Source organism: Delphinapterus leucas, chromosome 2 (genome assembly GCF_059928025.1).
Source record: "Delphinapterus leucas isolate spDelLeu-1000000601 "Yukka" chromosome 2, BTC_Dleu_Yukka2, whole genome shotgun sequence".
In the NCBI taxonomy this organism is placed as follows: domain Eukaryota; kingdom Metazoa; phylum Chordata; class Mammalia; order Artiodactyla; family Monodontidae; genus Delphinapterus; species Delphinapterus leucas.
Genome location: NC_143130.1, coordinates 154,643,197 through 154,667,224, shown reverse-complemented (window position 1 = coordinate 154,667,224; position 24,028 = coordinate 154,643,197). Strand labels below are relative to the sequence as shown.

The 24,028-nt window shown below is 41.4% G+C and overlaps 1 protein-coding gene across 15 annotated transcripts in view; it reads right to left on the bottom strand.

Annotated features, from left to right (window-relative positions):
* TTLL5 (tubulin tyrosine ligase like 5) overlaps positions 1-24,028 on the bottom strand; it is a 305,509-nt gene that overhangs the window by 228,985 nt on the left and 52,496 nt on the right. For all 15 annotated transcript variants that reach the window (XM_022576495.3, XM_022576493.3, XM_089907984.1 and 12 more), the window contains 6 exons: positions 18,497-18,598; positions 16,590-16,681; positions 15,713-15,820; positions 4,046-4,127; positions 2,379-2,440; positions 1,116-1,210 (listed from right to left, as the gene is read on the bottom strand). In XM_022576495.3, coding sequence (XP_022432203.1) covers positions 1,116-1,210; positions 2,379-2,440; positions 4,046-4,127; positions 15,713-15,820; positions 16,590-16,681; positions 18,497-18,598 — 541 coding nt within the window. The remainder of the gene's footprint in view (positions 1-1,115; positions 1,211-2,378; positions 2,441-4,045; positions 4,128-15,712; positions 15,821-16,589; positions 16,682-18,496; positions 18,599-24,028) is intronic.

The window sequence follows — 24,028 nt, the reverse complement described above, 5'->3', positions numbered from 1 at the left end:
AATAAGAAACGATCTCCAAACTTCTGAGCAGGTGAGGTAATCAATCCAGATGGGAAGACAGGAGGAAAGTGGACCTTTTGGATAGGAAGAAACGTAAGAGGCAAAGAAACACAAGTGGAAACTAGCCAGGTCTAGATGGGCGGGGACTGATCCGATGATGGAATAGGTAGGCAGAATGATGAGCTGATTGGTTTAACTGGAAAATGCAGAGTACACAGACTGGAGCCACACTGGGTCAGATGATGTTTCAGACACCCATGCACAGCTTTCTGCAGGCATTTATCTCATTTAACTTCAATCTACACCTCATGATCATTGAGGGTCCCTGTGAAGAGACTCACATATAGAGAAGATATTATTTCAATTGAGCATCTTCTCTGCGAAGCTAGTCTGAAGATCAAAAAGAATGCAGCAGGGCTTCCCTGGTGGCGCAGTGGTTAAGAATCCGCCTGCCAAGGCAGGGGACACAGGTTCGAGCCCTGGCCCGGGAAGATCCCACATGCCGCAGAGCAACTAAGCCCGTGAGCCACAGCTACTGAGCCTGCACTCTAGAGCCCACGAGCCATAACTACTGAAGTCCGCGAGCCACAACTACTGAAGCCTACGTGCCTAGAGCCCATGCTATGCAACAAGAGAAGCCACCACAATGAGAAGCCTGCACACCACCACGAAGAGTAGCCCCCACTCACTGCAACTAGAGAAAACCCACACGCAGCAACAAAGACCCAAGCAGCGAAAAATAAATAAATTAATTAAAAAAAAATACAGCAGAGTAATGATGAGGAATTTGTAGATTCCCTCTCTGTGCCTCGTTTATGAGCATATGAGAAAACAGAAAGTGATTTTTAAAAAGAGAGAAAAAGAACAAAGGAAAAGACAATGAAAAAAGAAGCCAAAAGAAAAGAAAGAAAAAAGCAGAGAGTAAGTTGGTTTGAAAGCATTAAAAGCATAAGCTATTAGCTGTGGCTGAATATAACTGCCTCCTGTCTAGAATGGTCCCCCAATTCTCCGGCTGTAAGTGACTTTATAATCATAGCGCTTCTGCTCACTCCTTGACAACAGCTGCCACTTTGCAATAAGCTTCCTTGGGGCTTCCTGTTGCTGAATTTGCTTACCTGAGGTTTCTGGAAAGGGTTTCGCCTGGAAGACTCAAAGGTGGGATAAATTGGCCGGGTTGATGCCCGCTGGGCAGGATCTTGACATACAAACCCTGAATGGGGAATGGGAAATATTAAAGCCTGCCATTTTCTAAGACATTAGCAGATTTAGCTGCATCTTTCCTTTAGATGGACAAACTCGGTTTCACTGTCATAAATGTTACAGAGATCCATCCTTGGGAGGTTTAGGCATGACTCTCCCATACACATACTCCACTTGAACTTCGAACCACCACAACTGCAGCAAACAAGTAAGGAATATATGCAGATAAACCAGCCTTCCTTGGGGAGCTGGGGAGCTGAAATGTGATACTGATGGAAGAAGAGGTGTAGACTTCTGATGAACTTCAGAGTAAAAGTGCAAACCACCATTTAAAAACACACAGTGGTTAATAAAGACAAGTTATTTCAAAGTGGCTTCCTGGATGGTGACTGGAAGATAATGTTGTTTTTACCAGGAGAATCCAGAAGCAAGTGAGGGGTATTGTCCTGTTATAGGATCCACTTCTGGAACTGCTAAAGGTGGTAGATTGGCAACTTCCAAAATGGGCTTTGTAGATTACCCATTGCTTAAGAAATTAAGCTTCGGCCAATTTCACTTATTTCCTAAAAGGAAGCAAATTCTCATCTAAGGAGAACATGGTAGCAAAGTTTTACAGCATTTGCTGGTACGCCAAGTGTTAGTTCATTTCAAGTGTATTTTATCATGTCTTTTTAGAGTACTTAAAACAACAACTCCAAACCCAAAACATACCCACCTGGCTGCCCATCTCCATCTCAAAGTTCTGGCTTATCTACCCAGAAAGGGATTTCTTCCTTGGCTGCTTCAGTCATAACCACTACAGAAGAGCGCTGACACCAGTAGAGACTGCCTAGCAGAAACACAGCCAGTCTCCTTCGTAACAAAGCCTCTTCAGTGGGTTTCACTATCTCAGCTCAGAGAAAAATATATTTTCTCCAGATCTTTGCTTAATTCTCTTCCTCAGCTCCTAATTCCTGTGCCCCAGGAATTAGGTCTCAGCCCTAGTTGTGGTTCAGCCTCAGGGCAGGATGGAGCCAGGGGGAATAGAAACGTATAAACACTTCCCTGAAAATATAATTTTTTAGTACAAAACATTTAGCATGGCTGAGAAACTGCCAGTTGGCAACACCTACAGAACCTGACAAAATGGACGCACTGCTTAACTTTTATATGAGTTTTCAGAAAACACTACTACTCACCTACAACAGTGAACATATCTGAAATCATACTGGCTTTAATCTTTAGGTCCAGAGGTGCATCACTAACAGAACAAAGAAAGAAAAGAGCAATCAATAATTTTATAGGTTAACAGAATAGCTGCCCCTAACAGGCCTTAATACAGCAAAGCTACCAAATGTCATTGAGGAGATACACATAAAGCACATCAAATCCATGGGGGAAAAAAAACATCTGGGCAAAAATTCTAGAAATAAAAGCCTGGCATCAAACTCATCCTCTGCAAGGCAGGCCCAGATCTAAGGCGCTTATCCCCTGACATGCAATCTTTTTATTCCAGAAGGTATTGTGCAATTCAAACTTTGCACAGGTCATAACACGGCTTCACTATCACTGTGGATTTGAGAGGTTCAGATTTTTAATATGCTCTTTTATGAGTGTGCCCATCGTTCAATTTTTTTTTTTTTTTACTGCTGTGATAGTCAAATCACATTCACATGCAAGAGAAGAAACTTGGGCTATCTCTGTACTTTTTTTAAGGCTTCATTTTCCATTCTAAATCCATCTTCTTAAGCTTGCAGGCTTGCAAATGAAGGCCAAAAAAAAAAAAATACAAGTTATACCAAAATATCACCAAATGATGCAGCAGGAGCCCACATGGAAACAGAAGCAACATGGTCCGAAAGCAGGGGGCATCCCTGTGGCAGTGATGCCATGCTGGCTTTGGAGTTGAGGTGCTCCTCCAGAAACCAGATTCCTCTGGCTGCTGACCCAATGCCTTATCCTGGGGCTCTCTAACATTGTATAATGTACATTGCTGGGAAACCTGCGAAACGTTGACTTAACCAAAGTGTAGCACAACATCTGAAGCATCTGTATTATCCAGCTCTACACCTTACTACTGGGGTTAAGCCAAACTCCCACCCTACAAAGTAGTCAGTCTGTCTTTATTTGATTACTTGGCATTTTCCCAAAATTTCTCATTGTTAAAAATGCAGCAGCTGGGTGGTCTCTGTCATAAATCTCTTGGGTTTTCTAGCTGTTTAGAGAAGCACAGAGCTAACAGAAACTCTGGCTGTAGCCACAGATAGAAGCAGAATCTTCTCTGGTATTGAAAAATAACTTTCTTTCCTTCTTCTAAACAATAGATAGGTTAAAAAAATTTTTTTAAAGATTGTTTGAAGTCTTTAGGCTTTAATCTTGGATGGATAACACCAGGACGTGGACAGGATAAAAGGACCAGATATTATCTACACTACCCTAGGCCCAGCTCTATACCTTTATGGTATATGTGGATTAGAGTATGTATAAACTTTTGGTGGTGAAGGAAATTCAATATCTCATGTATTTCTTTACCCTTAGCAGAACACCTACAAAGCTTAAAAAAAGAGAGCGCGAGAGGAAGCACACTGGGGATAAAAATGAAAGAAGCATCCCTTAGAAGCCCAATAAGACAGTAAACAGAGATTGCAAATTGACTAGTAAGATAGGGGTCCATGGTTGCAATATGGACTCTGACAATATACCACACATCCCCCAAATTTAGAAATTCTAGTCATCTCAATCTAATATCCACGGGGAAAAAAATCTCCTAGCGCCAAGAGAAATGACCAAAAAAAAAAAAAAAAAGTGTTTTAGAGCTGCTTATTGAAGGTTTGTCCTTTTCTGGTTGATGGAATAGACTACTTACCAGGCCAAAGAGGGAGAGAGATTCACTTCCAACAACCATGGCTTCAGAGTAGAATCTATGAGCACGTCAAAGCCATAGAGTTCTAGAAGTACAACATAACACAATACACAAGATCATTTTCCATGTCACAACCAAACAAAGATCTGGAAGGTTCAATCCAACCAACTCCCATCAAAGGCCTAGAAATTTGCTAAGTATCAAGAGGCAATAGAAGTAGAGAACTTTCAAGTCCAAGAGAAATCAAGTTCTAGGGATAATAAGAAAATAATGCTATAAAACTCCAGTTTCTATCATCCACTCTATTGACATTCCTGAGCTCTACACAGAAAGTGACCTGACTCTAAAAGTTAACCAGCATGATTCTGCTGCTGTCTAGAAGGGTAAAAAAAAAAAATGTTAGGAAAAGGAATGCAACAAGTGCATCCAATATCAATGCTGCTTTGGGCTTGTTCTAGATTGTTCTCCCCCACTACTTCCCCCACCACACTCTGAAAACAGGAAAATCTACAGAAGACACCTCTCTAGGATCTTCCCATCACACTTTCTTAAACCAAGACCCTACTTTTGCAGCCTAGGTCAAGAAGACATCCAAGCATAAAACATATTTATTCTTTCCCCTCTATGCTTTCAATTCCTCTTTGAAGATAGAAAATAAAATACACTGGCCCAACACAGAAAGACAGAAGAGAAAGGAGAGGGCCAGTGGCAGCCAAGCAAGACTGTGACAAGCCATAAAGGAGGGAGCCAGAGATCAAATTTCCATGGCTTCTGGATTCTTTACTGGTTCTTGTCCCCTAAGTCCCCAACTGTTACAAAGACCAAAGCCAGAACCATTAGCAGGCTCTTCTCCCAGAATGCAGGGATGAGAGGCTAACTTTGGAACCTCAGCTGGCAAACTTTACTCTCATTATTATTATTATTATATATTTTTTGGCTGCATTGGGTCTTTGTTGCTGTGCGCGGGCTTTCTCTAGTTGCAGTGAGCAGGGTCTACTCTTCCTTGCGGTGCATGGGCTTCTCACTGCAGTGGCTTCTCTTGCTGCGCAGCACGGGCTCTAGGCACGCGGGTTTCAGTAATTGCAGTAGGTGGGCTCTGTAGTTGCAGCACGCGGGTCCTAGAGCACGTGGGCTTCAGTAGGTGCAGCGCATGGGCTCATTAGCTGCAGCGTGCGGGCTCTAGAGAGTGTGGGCTTCAGTAGTTGTGGAGCGCGGGCTCAGTAGTTGTAGCTAGCAGGCTCTAAAGCGCAGGCTCGGTAGTTGTGGCGCACGGGCTTAGTTGCTCCATGGCATGTGGGATCTTCCCGGACCAGGGATCAAACCCATGTCCCCTGCATTGGCAGGTGGATTCTTAACCACTGAGCCACCAGTGAAGTCCCTCATTGTTATTATTAATGAGGCCCTCTTGGGGACTTCCCTGACGGTCCAGTGGTTAGGAATCCGCCTTCCAAAGCAGAGGACACAGGGTCAATCCCTGGTTGGGGAACTAAGATCCCACATGCTGCAGGGCAACTAAGCCCGCGTGCTGCAACTGCTGAGCCTGCATGCTCTGGAGCCCACGTGCCACAACTAGAGAGAAGCCCGCGTACCGCAACGAAAGATCCTGCAGGCCGCAATAAAGATCCCACAACAGCCAAATAAATAAATATTAAAGAAGAAAAAAAAAATGAGGCCCTCTCCACAGCCCTCCTTAGTATACGTACATCAAATACATCAGACTTTCAGAAGCCCCACTCATTCCCAAACATCCCACTCTGTGTCCCTCAGATAAACTGTTTACACACACCTTCTTCCCAAGAGAAAAGACTAGCTTCCTTACAGTTCGACCAGACGTCATAAGCCACACAGCTCACAGCCATGGAACACAACCAGGTATTTTCCAGAAATGCACTTTGAAACACATTTCTTTACTTCAAGAAGGATTTTCCCATTTCTCAATCCTCTCAAAAACATAGAACAAATGTAGGCTTCTAAAAAGCTGGTGCCAAAGATTCTCTTCTAGAACATGAAGTCTGGTGTAATGGGAATCTAGAGACCTGGATCCTCCTTACCGCACCAACTTTTATTCACTGTGGAGCGTGGGGGAATCATCTCTCTCTCTGATACTTTATTAGCTCCCTCTGGCTTCCCCTATTCTCTTTATTAATCACCATTTGTCAATCTCCATATGCTCAGCTAACTTATATCCAGAATTCCTATTTAGGCAATATAGATTCAGGTAGACATTCATATTCAAATTCTCTCTCAGGTAAAGTTTGCATGAAGGAGTCGGTTTCCATAGTACTTATTTAGGATTCCATTTAATTTGCAAAAATAATCACAAACTATGAGAGTCTGAGATAGGATTCACCTTCATGTAACCACACAAAAATCATATACTATCTATACTTTAAAGGTGTAAAGAAAAGAAAGCTCCTTTACCTATCTTATTTTTGGTAGCACATTCATGGCTTTTATAGCTGGTACATTCTCGTAACCTGATCTTCAGTCATCCCATGGTATATTCCCCCCTTTCTATGATACAGCACCAGTAAAGGCATTTAAAAGGAAAAACCTAATTACAAAAACTACAAATCCATGTTAGAATTACACAAGCAGAGAAAGTATAATGAGTCTGATTCAAGAAAAATAACATTCTCTTCAGTTTTTAAAAGCTAAAGCACAGGATTCAATTATTTCATAAAGTGGTAATATTAATAATAATAATAGCGTAAGGAATGGGGTGAGAATAATGACTGGTGCACATATTGATCAGATTTGCAGAATCAGCCACAAATGAACACAAATTGAAATCAGAAAAACGATCAATAAGACCCATTATTTAAGCACCTCACAATAAGCAACCAACACATTTACTTTACTGTCTCCCCAGTTAAGAGGCAGATTCCAAGAATCTAAGCTGAAAGGCTGAGAACCAATAATGTGGCAAGTAAGGGGAAAGGAAAACACAAAAACAAAAAAACAACCCAAAGAGAGAAAACACCCTTTACAGTGCAACTTAATCTTCACTCAGGTGAATAAATCCCACCAGGGCTAAACGATCTCAAAATCAGCTTTGAATCTAACTAACATCTGTACATGTGCCAGGCTTGGATCTACCATCACTTGAGGGTGGGATATGTGATGGCACTGCAACACAGCGCAAAGCCCAGCTCACCTGAGAGGCGGGAACTGGGGGAGAGGACTGGGGTGAAAAAGAGAGCATTTGTATCAGGTTTATCTCTTACAACAATCAACTCAGCTTAATCAAAAGCATTTGGGTCCTTGGCAGGCTACTAGAGTCCTTACAATGACCCTTTTAACTTACGATTGGTCTTTTCTGAGGACATTAAAGATTTTAAACGGTAAAAAGTATCAATAGGTTGTACTGAGAATATTAAATTTCCTCACCTTTTAATGTTGTGTGTTTTAGCAGCAGCGTCTACAATTTCAAAAATTCAGTATCCAGGATGAGATACACCAGTGTTCCTGTTGTTAAAAGGTGTAGGCAAGCTAGGCTTTTCCAGTTCTGAGAGCTACTTTCTTTGTTCCTCTGCATTGTCTTCATCGTGACAGAAAAGCAAGTGTTTTTAAAGGACTGTTGCTACCACCTTATTCAACAATGTTTCCTCAAGAAAATTTTCCTTGGTGAGATATATTTCCTTCAGCCCCCAGCCAAATCAAAACAAACTTGAAAATGTGACTAGTGAATGGTTAAGAAGCCTGACTCCACCTCATATTTTACATTAGCGCCCTTACCCCCCTATTTCTTTCAAGCAGCGTTTTGGTTTTTTTTTTTAATTTATTTTATTTTTGGCTGCGTTGGGTCTTCGTTGCTGCGCACGAGCTTTCTCTAGTTGCGTTGAGCAGGGGCTACTCTTCGCTGTGGTGTGCGGGCTTCTCATTGTGGTGGCCTCTCCCGTTGTGGAGCATGGGCTCTAGGTGCACAGACTTCAGTAGTTGTGGCTCGCGGGCTCTAGAGCACAGGCTCAGTTGCTGTGGCGCACAGACTTAGTTGCTCCGCGGCACGTGGGATCCTCCCGGACCAGGGCTCGAACCTATGTCCCCTGCACTGGTAGGCGGATTCTTAACCACTGCGCCACCAGGGAAGCCCTCAAGCAGCCTCTTGAAAAAGCAATCTAACTTTCTTAACGCCTACTGACTCCCTGGCCCATAACAATTTGCTTCTGCTGCCACTCTTTAATAATTGACTATTCTCACTGTGATCCCCAAAGACCACCTTGCTGCTTTAAGTCCAAGTATCTGAAACTGCTGACAATCCTTACTTATTGGAACTTCCCTCTCCCTTGGTTCCAGGACACTGCTCTCTTCTGACTGTCCTCCTCCTTTCTCTCCTTCTTTCATTCCTTCTCTTCTGCCCAGCTAGTCACTGGTAGGCTTGCTCAGGGTAGCATCCTCGGGTCTCTTTCCTTCTCAGTTCTACTTCTCTTCTCGGGTGATCTCGTGTATTCTCATGGCTGCAATTAACATTATGAGGATGACATTCAAATCTGTATCTTTAGTCAAGTGTCTCCTGGACACCAAATCCATAATTCCAAATGCCTTGCAGACATCTTCACTAGGATATCCCACAGGTACTTAACACTCAACAAAACACAGCTCGTTATCTTCTCCCAAAACCTGTCTGGCTTCCCATTATTCTTCATCTTCGAAAACCCCAAGCGCTCGTCTCCAAAGCTAGAAACACTCTCTTTACCACCTCCCCAATCCATCACGTTACCAGATCTCTTTCTCTCTTTTTTTCTCTTTAATCCAGACTTTCTTCTATATTCCCTTTTGAGGTAAAATTTATATATTTAATGAAATGGACAGACCTTAAGTGTACTATTTGGTGAGTCTTGATACATCCATGTAACCCACACTCATATCAACACACACAGAACATTTCCATCACCCCAGAAAGATCCCTCGTGCCCCTTCCTGGCAAATACCCTCCTCCCTGCCGCCACACCCCCAGACAACTATTATTCTTATTTCTTATCCCGTAGATCATTTTTGCCTATGCTAGAGTTTCATATAAATGGAAGCATACACTCTTTTGAGTCTGGCTTCTCTCATTTAGCATGTTTTTGAGGTTCATCCATCTACCATTATTTTTTGTTTAAAGATAGGTTTACTGAGGTATAATTTACATAAAGTTTACCCTTCTAAATTATAAAGTTTGATGAGTTTTGACAAATGTATAGTTATTTAACTGCCACCACAGTCAATATGCAGAACAATTCTATCACAAGTATTCCCTTTGTCACTCTGCAGTCAGTCCTCACCCCCCATCCACCAGCAATCACTGATCTGACTTTTGCCCTTTCCAGAAAGTCAAATCAATGGAATCACACAGTATGTAGCCTTCTGACAGTGGCTTCTTTCACTTAGCATTGTGCGTTTGAGATTTATCTATGTCGTCACACATATCAGTAGTGTAATTCATTCCTTTTACTGCTCACTAGTATTCCATTTTATGGACGACAATTTGCTTATCTGTTCAACAGCTGATAGACATTTGGGCTGCTTCCAATGTTAGGCGATTATGAATAATACTGCTATAAACATTCGTGTAAAGGTATTTGTGTGAACGTATGGTTTCATTTTTCTTGGGTCAATACCTATGAGTGGGAGTGCTGGGTCACATGACTAAGTGTATATTATCACTGGGTACCTCCTACCACCAAATCATTTCCCTAGCACTAGTCTCTCCCCACTGTAGTCCATTCTCCATGTGGCCATCAGAATTATCTTTCTTTCTTTTTTTTTTTTTTTGGGGGGGGTATGTGGGCCTCTCACTGCTGTGGCCTCTCCCGTTGCGGAGCACAGGCTCCGGACGCGCAGGCTCAGCAGCCATGGCTCACGGGCCCAGCCGCTCCGCGGCATGTGGGATCTTCCCGGACCGGGGCATGAACCCGTGTCCCCTGCATCGGCAGGTAGACTCTCAACCACTGCGCCACCAGAGAAGCCCAGAATTACCTTTCTAAGACACATACCTGTCAGATAGAGAGACAGGCAGTGAATTGGCCCAGCAACAGACGCTGATGTCAGGTTGGTTCCTGGAGGATTTTAAATTAGTCACTTCTAATAATGTTGTACAGTATTCCCTGTGTTATAATTCTGTCACACCAAGCTTTGGGTCAAGTCATGATAAAAGTTAAAGGAAAAATAATAATCCTGTTGTTCCACTGCTCAAACAACTCTGATGGCTGTTTATTGTCTGCAGGATAAATTTAACCGTGCCAGTCCTTTACAATCGGTCCCCAAACTACTTCCATAACCTTATCACTCGTCACCTCATCCAACTCAGGCTACATCTAGTCACACTGAACTTTCCATTTCAGAACATGCCACATTCTGTCATGACACTGTATTTTGCATGTCATATTCCCTCTGTTAGGAATGGCTTTCCCTGGCTCCTCTAGGCATAGCTGGTAACTCCTGGTGTATTCCAAGAGCATCTGAGTCACTGTGCTACTTGTGTTGTCCTGTGTCATTTCATGTCTGGTTCTCCCCACTACCTGAGGACAGAGGCCATGTCTCGTGCACTGCTCTATAGCGAACAGTCTGCACTATACAAAGCACATAGGAAGCAATCAAGAAAATACTGATAGAAAAAAAAAAAAGAGAGAAGAAAAAAATTTTTTTAATTAAAAAAATTTTTAATGTAAAACACTACAATTTTTGAGAAAGACAAAATAATTTGCAGCTACTTCCCAAAAATGACCTTAACTGCAAGACTCATAATAAACTTAATACTCATAATAAAGCCACCAATCATCAAGAAAATAAGAGAAATTCTCATTAAGATTTTTATATATTAAGACATATTAAGGAAAAACTTAATAAAAGATGGTCTAGAAAGGGAGGAAAAAAAGATTTGATAGGGAAATAACAATGCATCCAAGTCCTAAGAGATTACTAAACATGTCACACCACTAGTTTTGGAATCAACCCACTAACCCGCCCCAGAAATAAAGTCCCAGCTGAAGCTGTAATCCCTGAAATTGGAAAGTGCTGACATTAGCCAGATCTTGCTGTCAGTCAAATGCTATTGTATAAAGGAAATTCTTTTCACCTTGGCTGTGGATTGGAGTTGAAAACCTAAGGAGGAAGTCTTTATCTGGGGTCCAGAAGGAAAATTTGGGAAAAAAAACAGACCAAAATCCCACAGGAAAATGAACTAAATAAAAGAAAAAGCCCAGAGCCAATTTGTTAACTAGTCCAATAAATCAATATGGCATCTGGCTACCATATGCAAAGGTAGATTTGAGAGGAATATCTAGAACTAGGTACTGCTGATTAGAGCAGAAAGAGTACCCTTTTTTAGGCCTGATCTGCTAAAAAGGATGACATCATTTTTCCTGAGATCTAGTTACAGGAGAGCAGAAGGAGAATCCAGGATATGGAGCACGCCAAAAATGGCTGGACACATCAGAACTTGTCTTTACGTGGGTGGAAAATGAGCCAGAGAGACCTGGCTCTCACACTTGGCTTTGCCATTTATTAACAGCATGACCTGGGACAAATGATTTAACCTCTCTGAATCTTTTTTCCTCGTCTATAAAACATGAGTACTAAACACCAACAAAACTCTTAAGAGGACTAAAGGAAATAACCAATGAAGTGTGCCTGACAAACAGTAGGTACTTTCTTCTAAGTCCCTTCTACAGTAAACTTCCCATCTAAACAGGAGCATGAGATAAGCCAGAAAAGAAAATTATCTCAAAAAGTGAACTGTTCGATGACTTTCATTATTCTTCTTGTTGGTCAAGTAGTTTCCATTATAAAATGTATGCTGCCTACTTCCATTCCTCCAACAAATATTTACGGACACTCCCACTTTAAGGATGTCAGCTTACCCTGTGAAATGGTCTTAAACAATACCAATAAAAGGCCAAACCAGCAACCATCCAACATAACACGGTATACTGAGCACGGTTTGTCCTGAACAAAGATGTCACTGGTCTTATCTAAACAAGGCCAGTCTGATCAAGTCTACAAGTGGCAGGACAGCTGGTTCATATGCTCTCAGGCTAGAGAGGACCATGGTCATAGCCTGTCACTTCAGCCATCCTCACACACATAGATGAAACCACTGTCAGCAGCAGCATCTTTAAAGGATAGCTAACATCCTGTTTGGGGCTGTTTTTCTCCAACTGTTCAAAAAAAAAAAAAAAAAAAAAAAGCTGCTCTCATAGCCAGTAATCTCACAGCGCCAATTTCCTAAGCAACCCTATTTATAGGGTTGCTGTTTAAGCATATATTTCACATGGTACCACATTTTCAGAATTCTAAAGGCAGTAAAAATTAGACTGTCAAAAGTCTGTTTTACTGGGAGAGGCATCAAAAGTTCTACTGATCAAGAGTCTTATGACCAAGATGACTTGATTGCCAAGACCCATCTTCTGACCCCCTTTCTCCAAGCTGAGTCTCTTTCATCTGAGTTCTCCCACTCACTAGCTCTAGAACCTGAGGCAAGGGTCTTAATTTCTCAGGGCCTCAATTTCTTTATATGGATTAATTATTCTCTGAGGTCCTTTCCGGATGTACAAATCTATTAAAAAGCATCAAATGGCTAAGTTTCTGGTAGTTTGTGAGGGTTCCTAAGCCTACATTTAAATGCTATTAATACAATGCAGGTATCTCTATATATCATCCCATGTAAAATTTGGTTTGAGAGGAACAAACTCATAATCTACACCCTGAACACAGCAGGCACTGAGAAAAGTTAACTACATAAATAAACAAAGGAATGGGAATATTGACCGTACCTGGAAACAAAAGCTGGACACTACAGGTGGGAGGGTGGGAAAGAAATCATAGGCCAGAAACACTTAGATACAAATGGAATGCTTCTGGCAAAGATCCATATAATGTGGAAAGGCAGAAACAACAACCAAAAGAATATAGTGAACCCCATCACCAGACTATTAGCTTCCTCTAAAACACCAATGCTCTGTTCAAGCCAAATTCTTCTGGGAAGCTCTCAATTCCTGTTTACTCTAAAACAAATGAAAAACAAAAGAAAAAACCCAGATTATTCCTTGTAACTTAAACCCCAGGGGAGGTTGGGAACCAGTGGGAGGCAAAGAGATTCACACAAATAGACACACGTATACAAAATCATTTCTGATGGGGGGAAGTTAATGAAGCACACAAAATCCCAGGGCTGACAGGAAGTGGAATTAGAACCACAAAAGCCAAGAAGATAGTCAACAGTTTAAAAAACTCCAGATGCACTCAGTTTATTAAAACTGAACACAAGCAGGGAGGGGGCTGGAGACCCATGGCTGATGAAATAGTCTTAGGCGGCATTTCACTGAGTCAGAGAAAGTCACTGCTTCTCTCACATCAGAACTTCTAATGCCATTAAGGTCAAGAAATTCTTAAGCTTCCAAAAGGCAATCTGGTAATGAAATAAAATAGAAAAGGAAACATTCAGAAGAGCTTGTGATGATTTCCAGAACAGAGATTTTTACATTAAGAGCTACTAGAAATTTACTCTCACAGAAGAGCCAAGTAGATGTAGAAAAGAAATGTTTAATTTTTTTTTAATCTAATAAGGTTTTTGCAGTTGGAGTCATATTTCCCACACCCCCACCTCAAAAAGTCTGCAATAATTCTAAGAGCCCCTGGCCCTTACCACACCAGATCCATTGGGAAGCCTACTGTCAGGCCACCAAAAGGCAATTAAATCAAGACCAATCATTCATTCAACAAACATTTCCCGGACATCCTTCAATAGCAAAAAACGCTGCTACGCACAGAAGGCGCAAAAACAAGGGAGACGCTGTTGCTGTCTTCAAGGAGCTTCCAGTCCAGTGGGGGAGACAGACACGTAAACAGGAACTAAAGGACATGCAGGCGTCGCTGGAGGCTGAACAGAGTGCTGGGGTCGAGGTGGCTAACTCTGATGGGAAGACTTAGGGAAAACGTCACCGAAGAAGTGATACTTGACTTTATCTTGAAAAGATGTCAGTTATCTTTTAGGTAAAGTAACATGGGAAAGATATTTCAGGCACAGGATAAAGCAGGTGCAAAGGCAAAGGGTTAGGAAAAGAGATGATAAAAGGTTTGGTTCGGCAGAAACAGGGTGAGAGTGGAAGGGGAGACACCAATGACTACTAAGAATTCAAGACGATAAGCTCAGTGACTACCGGTAGGAAGAGAACATAATGGAACAAGTACAGAACAGCAGGAGAGAGGAGACGCAACAGGGCACTTTGTTAGGCAAGCGTTCCTGGAGGAGACGTCAAGCTGAGTCTCAGAATATAAAGAGGAGTGTGTAGGGCAGACAGGGGCAGAGTCTAGCTGGACTGCAGGACCTACAGAGAGGCACAAAGGCATGGAGTCCTCAGTGGCACCACTGGATTCTAAGGTGTAGGAGGGGAAATGGAATTCTAGAAAAGTCAGCTGGGGTCAGATCCTTGGAAGCTCTGAAGTCCTATCAAGTATCTATTTACAAGTTAAGCCTAGGGAGCCATTTAAGGGTTTTAGAAGACATGAACATATTTGCATTTTAAGAAGATATACACATATCATAACCTCTTCTTTGCCTGTATAATTTTAGGTCCTGGTTTATCTACCATCTTCTATTCAGAGTCTCAGCACTTCCCTTTGTTTAGTGCCCCTCAAGTACAAGCTGTTATGATAATCGATTAAAGAGATCAAGAATTATAATGTCTAATTATAAAAATAATAAAAAAAAAACTTTTTATGGAGTACAAATAGTGCTTTGCGTACATCATCTCATTTGCCCTTCAAGGTACACTTAGAAGGCAGGAACCATCATTACTGCCATTTTATAGTTGAGGAAACAGGATTAGAGTAACTTGCTGAAAATCGAAAACTAATAAGGGGTACAAATGGGTCTCAAACTAAGTCTGTCAGGCTCTACAGCCCATGTTCTTTACTTCTCTGTTACGCTGTCTCCTACTGTATTCCTTTAATTATCCCCCCATCAATGACCCTACTGTGTTTTACTAACACAGCCTGCCACCTGCTGAAAGCCTGTGTGACTGCACAGACATGCATACCAGCAATCACTAAGGACTCACATCCACACAGACAGCAAACGGGGGCAGGCACCCTCGGTGCTACAGTCACAACTAGCCGGTCAGTGAGCAACAGGCTTCCTGGTCCAGTAGTTGTGATCTGCTTCTTACTCCTTCTCTGTGCAAATAGGGAATTAGGGGTGGGAGAGAAGAGAAGGGGAGGAGGAAGAGGAAGGGAAGAAAGAAGGGGTGGGGGTGGGGAACCCACCAGAAAGAAGACTAAAACAAAAAGGAGGAGCCATTGGAAAATGGGAGAAAGCACATACTGGTACCAGCCAGAGCTTCTTGGAACAGTTCCCAGTCTGGCTGCCAAAGAGCTCTGGAATATATTTGTTAGAGCTGGATTCCTGTACAGTCCGTTGCAGACTTTTTCTGATTGTGCTCTGACAACGAGACCCACACTTTAGTTACAATCCCTGCTTCCCACACCGAAAGCTAGTTAGTCCTCAGGGGACCTCCAACTAAGTTCACCACCGGCCTCTTCATACGCTACGTGAGTTTAGAAAGAAATAAAAGTCCACCACATACCTTTTACTCTTGTAGAATCACTAAGCCTCTCTACCCCAGTATCCCATCCCAATTTCCCAAGCCCCTTTTCACAAAATATGTTAAGCTTCTTGAGTCTCCTTACCAAAACAACTGCTGCGATGAGGAACAAAAGTTTTACAGGCTGTGGCAATAGCTAGTTCAGCAGAGATTATAGTCTTAATGATCAGGTCTTCTACATGGGCCATCAATGCTACAAAAGAAAAAAAAACACTATAATGCATGAATTAGGACTGGATTCCAGAACACAATATAATTATAACAGCACACGTGCTCATTCAAAGAAGTCTCCATGTGGCAGTCTTGCAAATGGGTGCTCCAGGAGAAGGCATGTCTGTGAACAGAGGGACACAGGCAAGAATGGAGGTGCTGGGGGATGTGCTCAAGTGGTCTCCTATGACAAGAGATAGACACAGACTGGAAAAGGAGCCTTCCCCGCTTCTCACTCTCCTCCTCTCACCCTTCCCTTTGTGGACTGAGATAGGCCTTTCGGCACACTGCTTCCCATTCTGCTCAAGGCTCAGCGACAGTGTCCATTTTGATTCCAAGCCTTTGTACTCAAACTTGACACTGTCCATTCTCCAATTCATCAACAGGAATGAAAGAGATTGCCTTAGGAAAATGTGAACTCAGGGCCAATATGGAGATAGACAATTTGTTACGTAAAAAGCTGACCGTATTTTAGTGAGCAGGTCAACATTCAAGAAGGATAAATTCCCTAAAAACTAAAGGAAAAAGTTGTCTTCCAAACTAGAAACAAGAGAAGGGATTTGGGGAGCCATGGTAAGTAAGCCTGTTGTTCTCCATCTTGTAAAGGGCAGGAAAAGTTAACACCAAGAACAATGATCCCATCAGACATCTCAGCAACACTATTAGAATTCGAGAGAATGACTCCTGGTTAGAGATAACAGTACAGTTATACGAAGAAGAGAAGTCAAAAAGGAAAAAGCCCTGGTACTCACCAGTTGTATCTTTGCCTTCCTGTTTCAGATACCTAAGCATAGCACTCATGCTCCATTTGTTCCCATAATCCTCCACTTCCGGATCATCACAACTAAAACAAATTCATCGATCAATGTCACATATGCAACTAGGCCTGGCTCTAGAAACAAGATTTTTTACAAATAGCCTTCTTTCCTTATCAGTCTTTAGAAAAATATTCCCTTTGCTGACTTCCACTCACCCACTTTTTCTTGGTCCTTTTTGTCATATACGCCTATGTACCAGTTTCTTCCATTGAAATGAAAATGCATATAACTTGCCTTAATGAGGTGGGTAGGGGAAAGGAAGGCAAATTCCTCCTTAACCAAACAATTATGCATCATGAACCAGTAGAAGAAATTTGTGAAAGAATGTAAACAAATTTAAGAATGGTTACAAAATATTAACACATTGAAATGCTTGGGGATACTAACCTTGTCTTTGAGGTAAATGTCACATGAGCCCACAAACCGGCCTCTAATGCCATTTTCAGACCAGAACTGAGTCTAGATGGGCTAGTAAGCTAATCTAGCGCAGCATTTTAATGAGTTAACCCTGGACAGAACTGTGCTGGCATCTGAAGCAAGCTCCCTTCTATCTAGTGATAGACACGGCTTTTTTGGATACCTTTTGAGGTATCACCCAAGGGAGAATGCACTAGAGCAACAACAGAAGTAATGAAGTACACCACCGCTACAGCAACAAAGTGGCAAACAGGGCACATTCCCAGATTGTTGGAAGGGTCTTACAATCTGAAACCTGTATTTTACAGCTGCCCCCTTATTCCCTATCACCACCCCGCAACCCACCAGCTGCATCTTTGCTCATCTTCCAAAGTGCAAGATATTGCATCTTCAACCAATTCCTAACACCGGTCACAGGACACTCAATGCAATCTATAGAGCTTCGGCAACTATGCCATCACTTCCAGATTCCTTTCTTTTTTTCCTTGGACCTTCTAGGCACCTATTTTTAGTCTGAGTAGAAAGTAACTGTTTGGGTTTCTTTTTTATTTTTCCAGTTTCTGGCAAAATTATCAGGATGAAAGAAAACACAGCAGAAAGAATATTTCCACACAGCTGGGCTGGTACTCCGTTCCACTGAATCTTTTTCTGAGATGGCCTCATTTCTTTTTTTATTTAATTTATTCCTAACGTTTTTTCCCCCGATCATAAAAGTGTTTCTTTTAGAAAAACTTAGGAAATAACATAAAAGTACAGAGAAGAAGACAGACATCCCCCACCCAAAATCCCATCCATTATAGTTAAGGACTGTTAACATTTTAAGATATATCCTTCTAGTTTTCTTCTCTCTCCCACACCCCCTCGGGGGGGAAAGAACAGCTTTAGTTATCTTACATATTCAAAAAAGAAATTAAATTGCATGTACTGTGTGGCAACTTGCTTTTTCCACCTGACAATGTACAGTGATGCACATTCTTGTTTCTAATCTTGTGTATTAAGTCCTTTATTTCTTAAGGTTAAGCTCCTAGAAATAGAATTACTGGGTCAAAGGGCACAAAGCATTTTTGAAGCTTTTGATACATTTTGCCAAGTGCTGAAATGACCTAATTTCTTGACTTCGAAAAAGTTCCATATGCCTATAAAATTCCTACCTCTAAGTCAAGTGAGGGAACTTGACAATGAGGCAGACGAAACTTGGGAAGGAAGGCATATTTTGGTGGAGAAAGGGGACATTGTAGGTGGGCAAGCAATAGAGAAGCTGTAGCAGGTAAGCCTCAGAACTACATGAAATGACTCCAATAGCTCTAAGTTACATGGATATGAGCATAAAGTTTTCCTCCAGTGCAACAAGTTAACTTTGCACTTCTCCAATGTCTGCCTCGGAGACCGACTTCCCTGGCTCCTGGCTCAGGCGCAGCCAGTACCTGACATAGTCTCCACTCTTCTTATTCACACTGTAATTGGTCAGGTGCATGAACTGGTTCCGAATATTCTTGGTTCCTTGGTCATATCGTACGGTGGCAAACCTGATAGAAAAGACACAGGTTAAATGTCAGGAACAGGGCTTCGATAAAATACAGGATCAATGAGATATTAATACAGGGAGGTGGCATCCTCCTCAAATACTGAGTGCTTATTAAGTGCCAACCCCCACGCTAAGTGTTTCATGTACAATATCACATTTAATTCAATCATTAAAGCAATTCTCTGAAGGAGGTACCATTATGTCTAATTTTTAAAACAGATATGAACATTAAAATATGATCTGGAAGGTTAAGTAACATGCCCCAAATCACACTGACTCCAAAACCCATGTTCTTAACCATGAGATGCTGCTTTTTTGATACAGAACCTTAGACGGATAGGAAAGATGAAAAATGAAAACAAAGTTATTCACAGTCAAGGAAACTGTGTATAGGATGCTGTGGATGATGGGACATTAGCCTGTCAAGAAACACCTGAGTGTCTACACAGTGCCTGGTACTAAAGCATTCTATGGAAAATATTATGCAAAAAGCAAAAAAGGACAGCATAATAATATAAAGACTTAGAACTCACATCCATAGGAAAAAACAGAACTGATCTATAAAATTAAGAGAACAATAATGGCAGCATTAACAGCATACAAAGCCTAAGTCTGCAGAATGGCATAAATACGAGCGTAGAGTGGATTAATTCCTGAATTTGGACTGACGGCAAAAAGAGGGATTAAACACGGAGCCCACTGAAAACAGAGCAGCAATTTGATATCCTGGACTGTTGTCAAAAGAAGACCAAAGTATAAAATATATGTGCCTCTGAAGGAAGTAGCCGAGGAAAGAGAAAACTTTCCAGTGATGCTCAGCATCAACAAAAGTACACTCGAGTCGAACGGTTATGGTAAATATCACCCCCTGTTTACATACCACTCTAACCGTATCACCCTTCACTAAAGTGGTTTTCCCCAGAGGCACAACCAAGTGTGTGAAAAAAAATCCTGGAAGGCCACAAATTTATTTTCACATGATTTACAAATTATTTACATGTGCTTACTCAGACTATGAAGTCAACGTGAATTTTTACCACATTGAAGGGCAGCATTTAAAATTTTTCTTCTCCTCTATTTCTTCTCACTCACCCACTATCTCTGCTCCCTAATTCCCTGTACTAGAAATCTACAAGAGCCAAAGAAAGAAGAGTGGAAAAAGGAAAAATAAAAAAAACAAACCAAAAAAGAACCCCCAAAACTAAAATAAACAAACATGAGGCCAGGAAGAAGGGTGTGGACAAAGAGAAAATGTTGACCAGGCATGTATGGCTAAGGGGCAAGAGTCTGATGAGCATTACGTCTCTGCATGAGAAGGACCTCAGATTTTCCAGAAACTTCCGGCAGTTATCACTTAACTTCACCCATGTCACTCCGTGGTGGGTAAACCTTACCTATACATCCCAATCTTCCTTCGTCAGAGATCCTCCAATCAAGCGGGAAATAGTCATTCTCTGAATTCTTGTGAAATGCGAAGGGGGCCCAGGCAGGCCTCACAGAGGCTGCCTGCCTCAACCAGACATTACCTCACAGTGACATACCACCTGCCATCTCTCCCCCAAAATAATGATTTAGAGGGAGGGAAAAGGTTCTGCTTCAGAGAAAGAGGTTTTTCTTCTCTTTTAAATACAAGTACCTGATCTAATTTGGTCAACATGAAAAGACTGGCAAAGGCCTGGCAGTTAACTGTAAACTGGTACCCAACACATCTGTCATTCTTATCCTCCTTTTTTCAATAGGACTGCATCTCTAAAAAAAATAAATTTTCTTCTTCCTAGTCTTCCTTTTAGCTGGGACATTTATATTCTGAAACTCAGGAAGGACAAGATCATTAATGTTACAGTTCTTGTAAGTACAAGAAGAAGTAAGAATTAGAGAAAACAGAAACAAAAAACTAAGCTCAGTGGAAAAGTTACCCAAAAGGGCAAAAGTGCTACACTCTTTATTTCAGTCAGCTGAACAAGGAATGCAGAAGACCATGTAGAGGAAAGGCAGGTGTATATGCTCATCTTTCCTCCTAACCCAGGAAGAGCTTATGGTTCTCACTAAAATCTGGATTAAACAAACCACACTCAGCTCTGATCACCATTTTCCAACATTTTCTTCTTATTTTCTAGATCAGAGGTCCCATTAGTCTTAGATCTGGCCTACTAATCAAGTTCTGATTAACCGACAAAGGTTGTTTTTTGTTTTTAAACTTGAATAACTTGGCCAGCATTTAAAATTCAGACCTTCCTTCCTGAAGCCCAGAGGCAGCCAGGGCCCATGTGAGGAAGATGGTGGACAGGACGGGAAGGCAGCCCAGAGGCAGTACAAGGAGGTTATCTAAGCAGGGTGGTGCCCCACAAGGGTCAAAGTCCACACAAGGAGGGCATCTGAATGGGGTAGTGACAGGGAGGTTGGGAGACTGGCTACATACAAGGGAACTGAGTAAATAAATATGTTGAAGATAATAGAAGTCAGATTTCTCACTGTTGGAAAAAAGATAAAAAATATGGAAAGGGAAAAAGCTAGAATGAATACTGTAGTTTTGAGCTAGAATTGGAGGTATTTGTATGAACTCCTGATTTTCAATATAGAGATACAGAAATAAATATAGATGTAAATGTGTATGTATGTGTACATGTACGTATATCTATACACGTATTTCCTAGGTATGTCCATTGCAAGGACCTGATAGCAGAGACACCCCAGAGCAATGAGCATATCTAGCACCTGGATCTGTATGTCTAAATACTATCCTCCATTAAAAGCAACCACTGCTCCTTGGAGAAAATAGTTGATTCCAGGCTGGGACAGAGAAAGAAGATGAGCCTGAAATATCTTGTGCTCAAAGAATGAGGGGACATGTCAGAAGGACACAAAAGTCAGCTTAAACGGGCTCCCATTGGCCAAATCTGGGACAATTTGAGCATCAAAATAAATCACGATAGTAAAGGATTACAACCCATTAAATAACACAGGAATCCTTAAGTCCACATTGGTGTATATAAACAAATGAATAAATGAACAGGATGGAGAGAAAACTCTTCCTGGGAGTAAAATGCCAAATAATAAAAGTAAAAGGAATGATGGAATTAGAAAATCATTATTCCACAACCATCATAGTAATAACTCATTCAGGCAAGAAACATCAATGAATATTAAAATTGTTGGGTGAAAGTGAGATGAAGAATGAGATTTTACATGGTCTCAAAGTATCTCTTCATAAGATATTTATTAATTACAGAGGGGAAAACAAAGTAAATTTACAGTGGAGAAATCTGCCAGACATTGTCTTAAGTGCTCAAACACCACTAAATAGTTATCATGTACCATTGGATCTAATGCAATGAGAACATGGCATCACTTCTGTGACATTCTGGCCAAAAATACATAACCTCAGTCTAATTATGAAAAAATATCAGACAAACACAAATTGAGGGCCATTCTACAAAATGACCGGCCTAAATCTTAAAAAATGCTAAAGTCATGAAAGTCAAGAAAAGACAGAGTAAATGTTCCAGATCAAAGGAGACTGAAGAGACTTGACAACTAAATAAATATAACATGTGATCCTGGATTTGGAGCTTTCTGTTATAAAGAACATTATCAGGACAGATGGCCAAATTTGACTGTGGTCTCTAGAGGAAAGTTAAAAGGCAGTTCTTCATACTATTTTTACAGCTTTCCCATAACTTTGAAATGGTTTCAAAATTAAAAGTTTACAAACAAAAGTTTCTCAATAAAAATCTAGATTTTTCAGTCTCCCTTAAAAAACCAGAAGATCTGGCAATACCACCTGTCTTGGTCCATTCAGGCTGCCATAACAAAATACTATAAACTGCATAAAGTGTGTAGCTTACAAATAACAGAAATTTATTTCTGTTGGCTGGAAGTCCAAGGTCAAGATGCAAGCAGACAGACAGCACCTTCCTGCTGTGTCCTCACAGGGTGGAAGGGGTGAAGAATCCCTGCAGGGCCTCTTATATTAAAGGGCACTAATCATATTCATGAGGGCTCCACCCTCATGACCTAATCACCTCCCAAAGTCCCCATCTCCTAATACCGTCACCTTGGGGGTTAGGATTTCCACATATGAACTTGGGAGGTAGCATTCAGACCACAGCACTACCACATATCAATGATTTGCTGCCAATGAATAGTAAATACCCTTCAGGTGGGACATGTGATCTCTGGTTCTCCAGTCTCCACTGGGCCAAACTTTTCAGTGAATGTCCTTGTAAGCATTTAAGTTTGTGACTTGTGATTTAGATCTTCACATATCAAATTTCACCCTATTTAGGTCTGAAAGCTTCAACACAATTTATTAGAAACACCTAAAAGAGGTAATTCTCTACTAGGTAGCCCACGACCAAGTTTGCAAACACTGCTCCTAACACATACTGAAATTTACATGATGAATTAAGTCTTGAACCTCCCTCTTAATGAAATCAAGATTTAGGAAAAGTTCTCATGACAGAATTTCATAGCCTTGACCTTTAAACAAAAAAAAAAAAAAAAAAAAAGAAAAAAGAAAAAAGGAGCGGGGCGGGGTTCCTACTTTCTTTGTAAATCTGAAACCCTGAGCTCTATTTCACCACCTATGATGAACAGAGAACTATATGCCCTTTTCTCTCTTTTTTTGCCACATTAAAATATATATAGATTACCTTTATTCTGACAAATTCTTAAATCAAAAACTACATTTCCTTTTTGCTTTCTAATGTTTCTCAGTGAGAATCAATACAATGATGATAATTGTCTCAAACTCTTGAATGTGTATGTGAAGGAAGGGTTTCAATGTTAGACATATAGTAGGTACCTGATAAGCACTATCCGAAACTACAGCTGAGTTGCTTGTTCAGGAACTTTACCAACATGGAACTCAAACAAGAAGGAAAGCAGAGTTAGTGGGGTCTTTGGAACTCTCTTCCCCCGTTCAAAAACCACTTTGTTCTTCTACGAATACGACACCATAGTCAGAGTTATAGAGAGTCTAGATGTAGGACAGTTAAACCGAACCCCCCAACCCTGCTTTGATAGCTACATGTTCTAACAAACATTCACTACAAATGTACAAAGTAAGGGAGGCCAACTCTCAGGAGACCCTGGCACATGTGTTATCTTTCAGCAGGTGTAACCATTCAGCACCAGAAAGGCCTGGAGGATGAAGAGACAGCACCTCAGGCAGCCTTGCCAGGAGCCACTGGGTTTCATCCCGGCCTGACCCAGAAAAATCTTATGGAAGAGAACAAGAGGCCCAAGAGCTCTCTGATCTGCTGTCAACCAGCTGCGGCCGGGAGACTGCCAAAGTGCTGCAGTGACTAGGCAGCGCCCTGCGGAGCCGTCTGGGAGGGGATTACCATCCTGATCCCCTGGTCTTCAGAGCCAGAAATGACTCAAACTTCACAAACAGCAAGGGCCTGCCAGGGAGGGTGACAATGAGCAC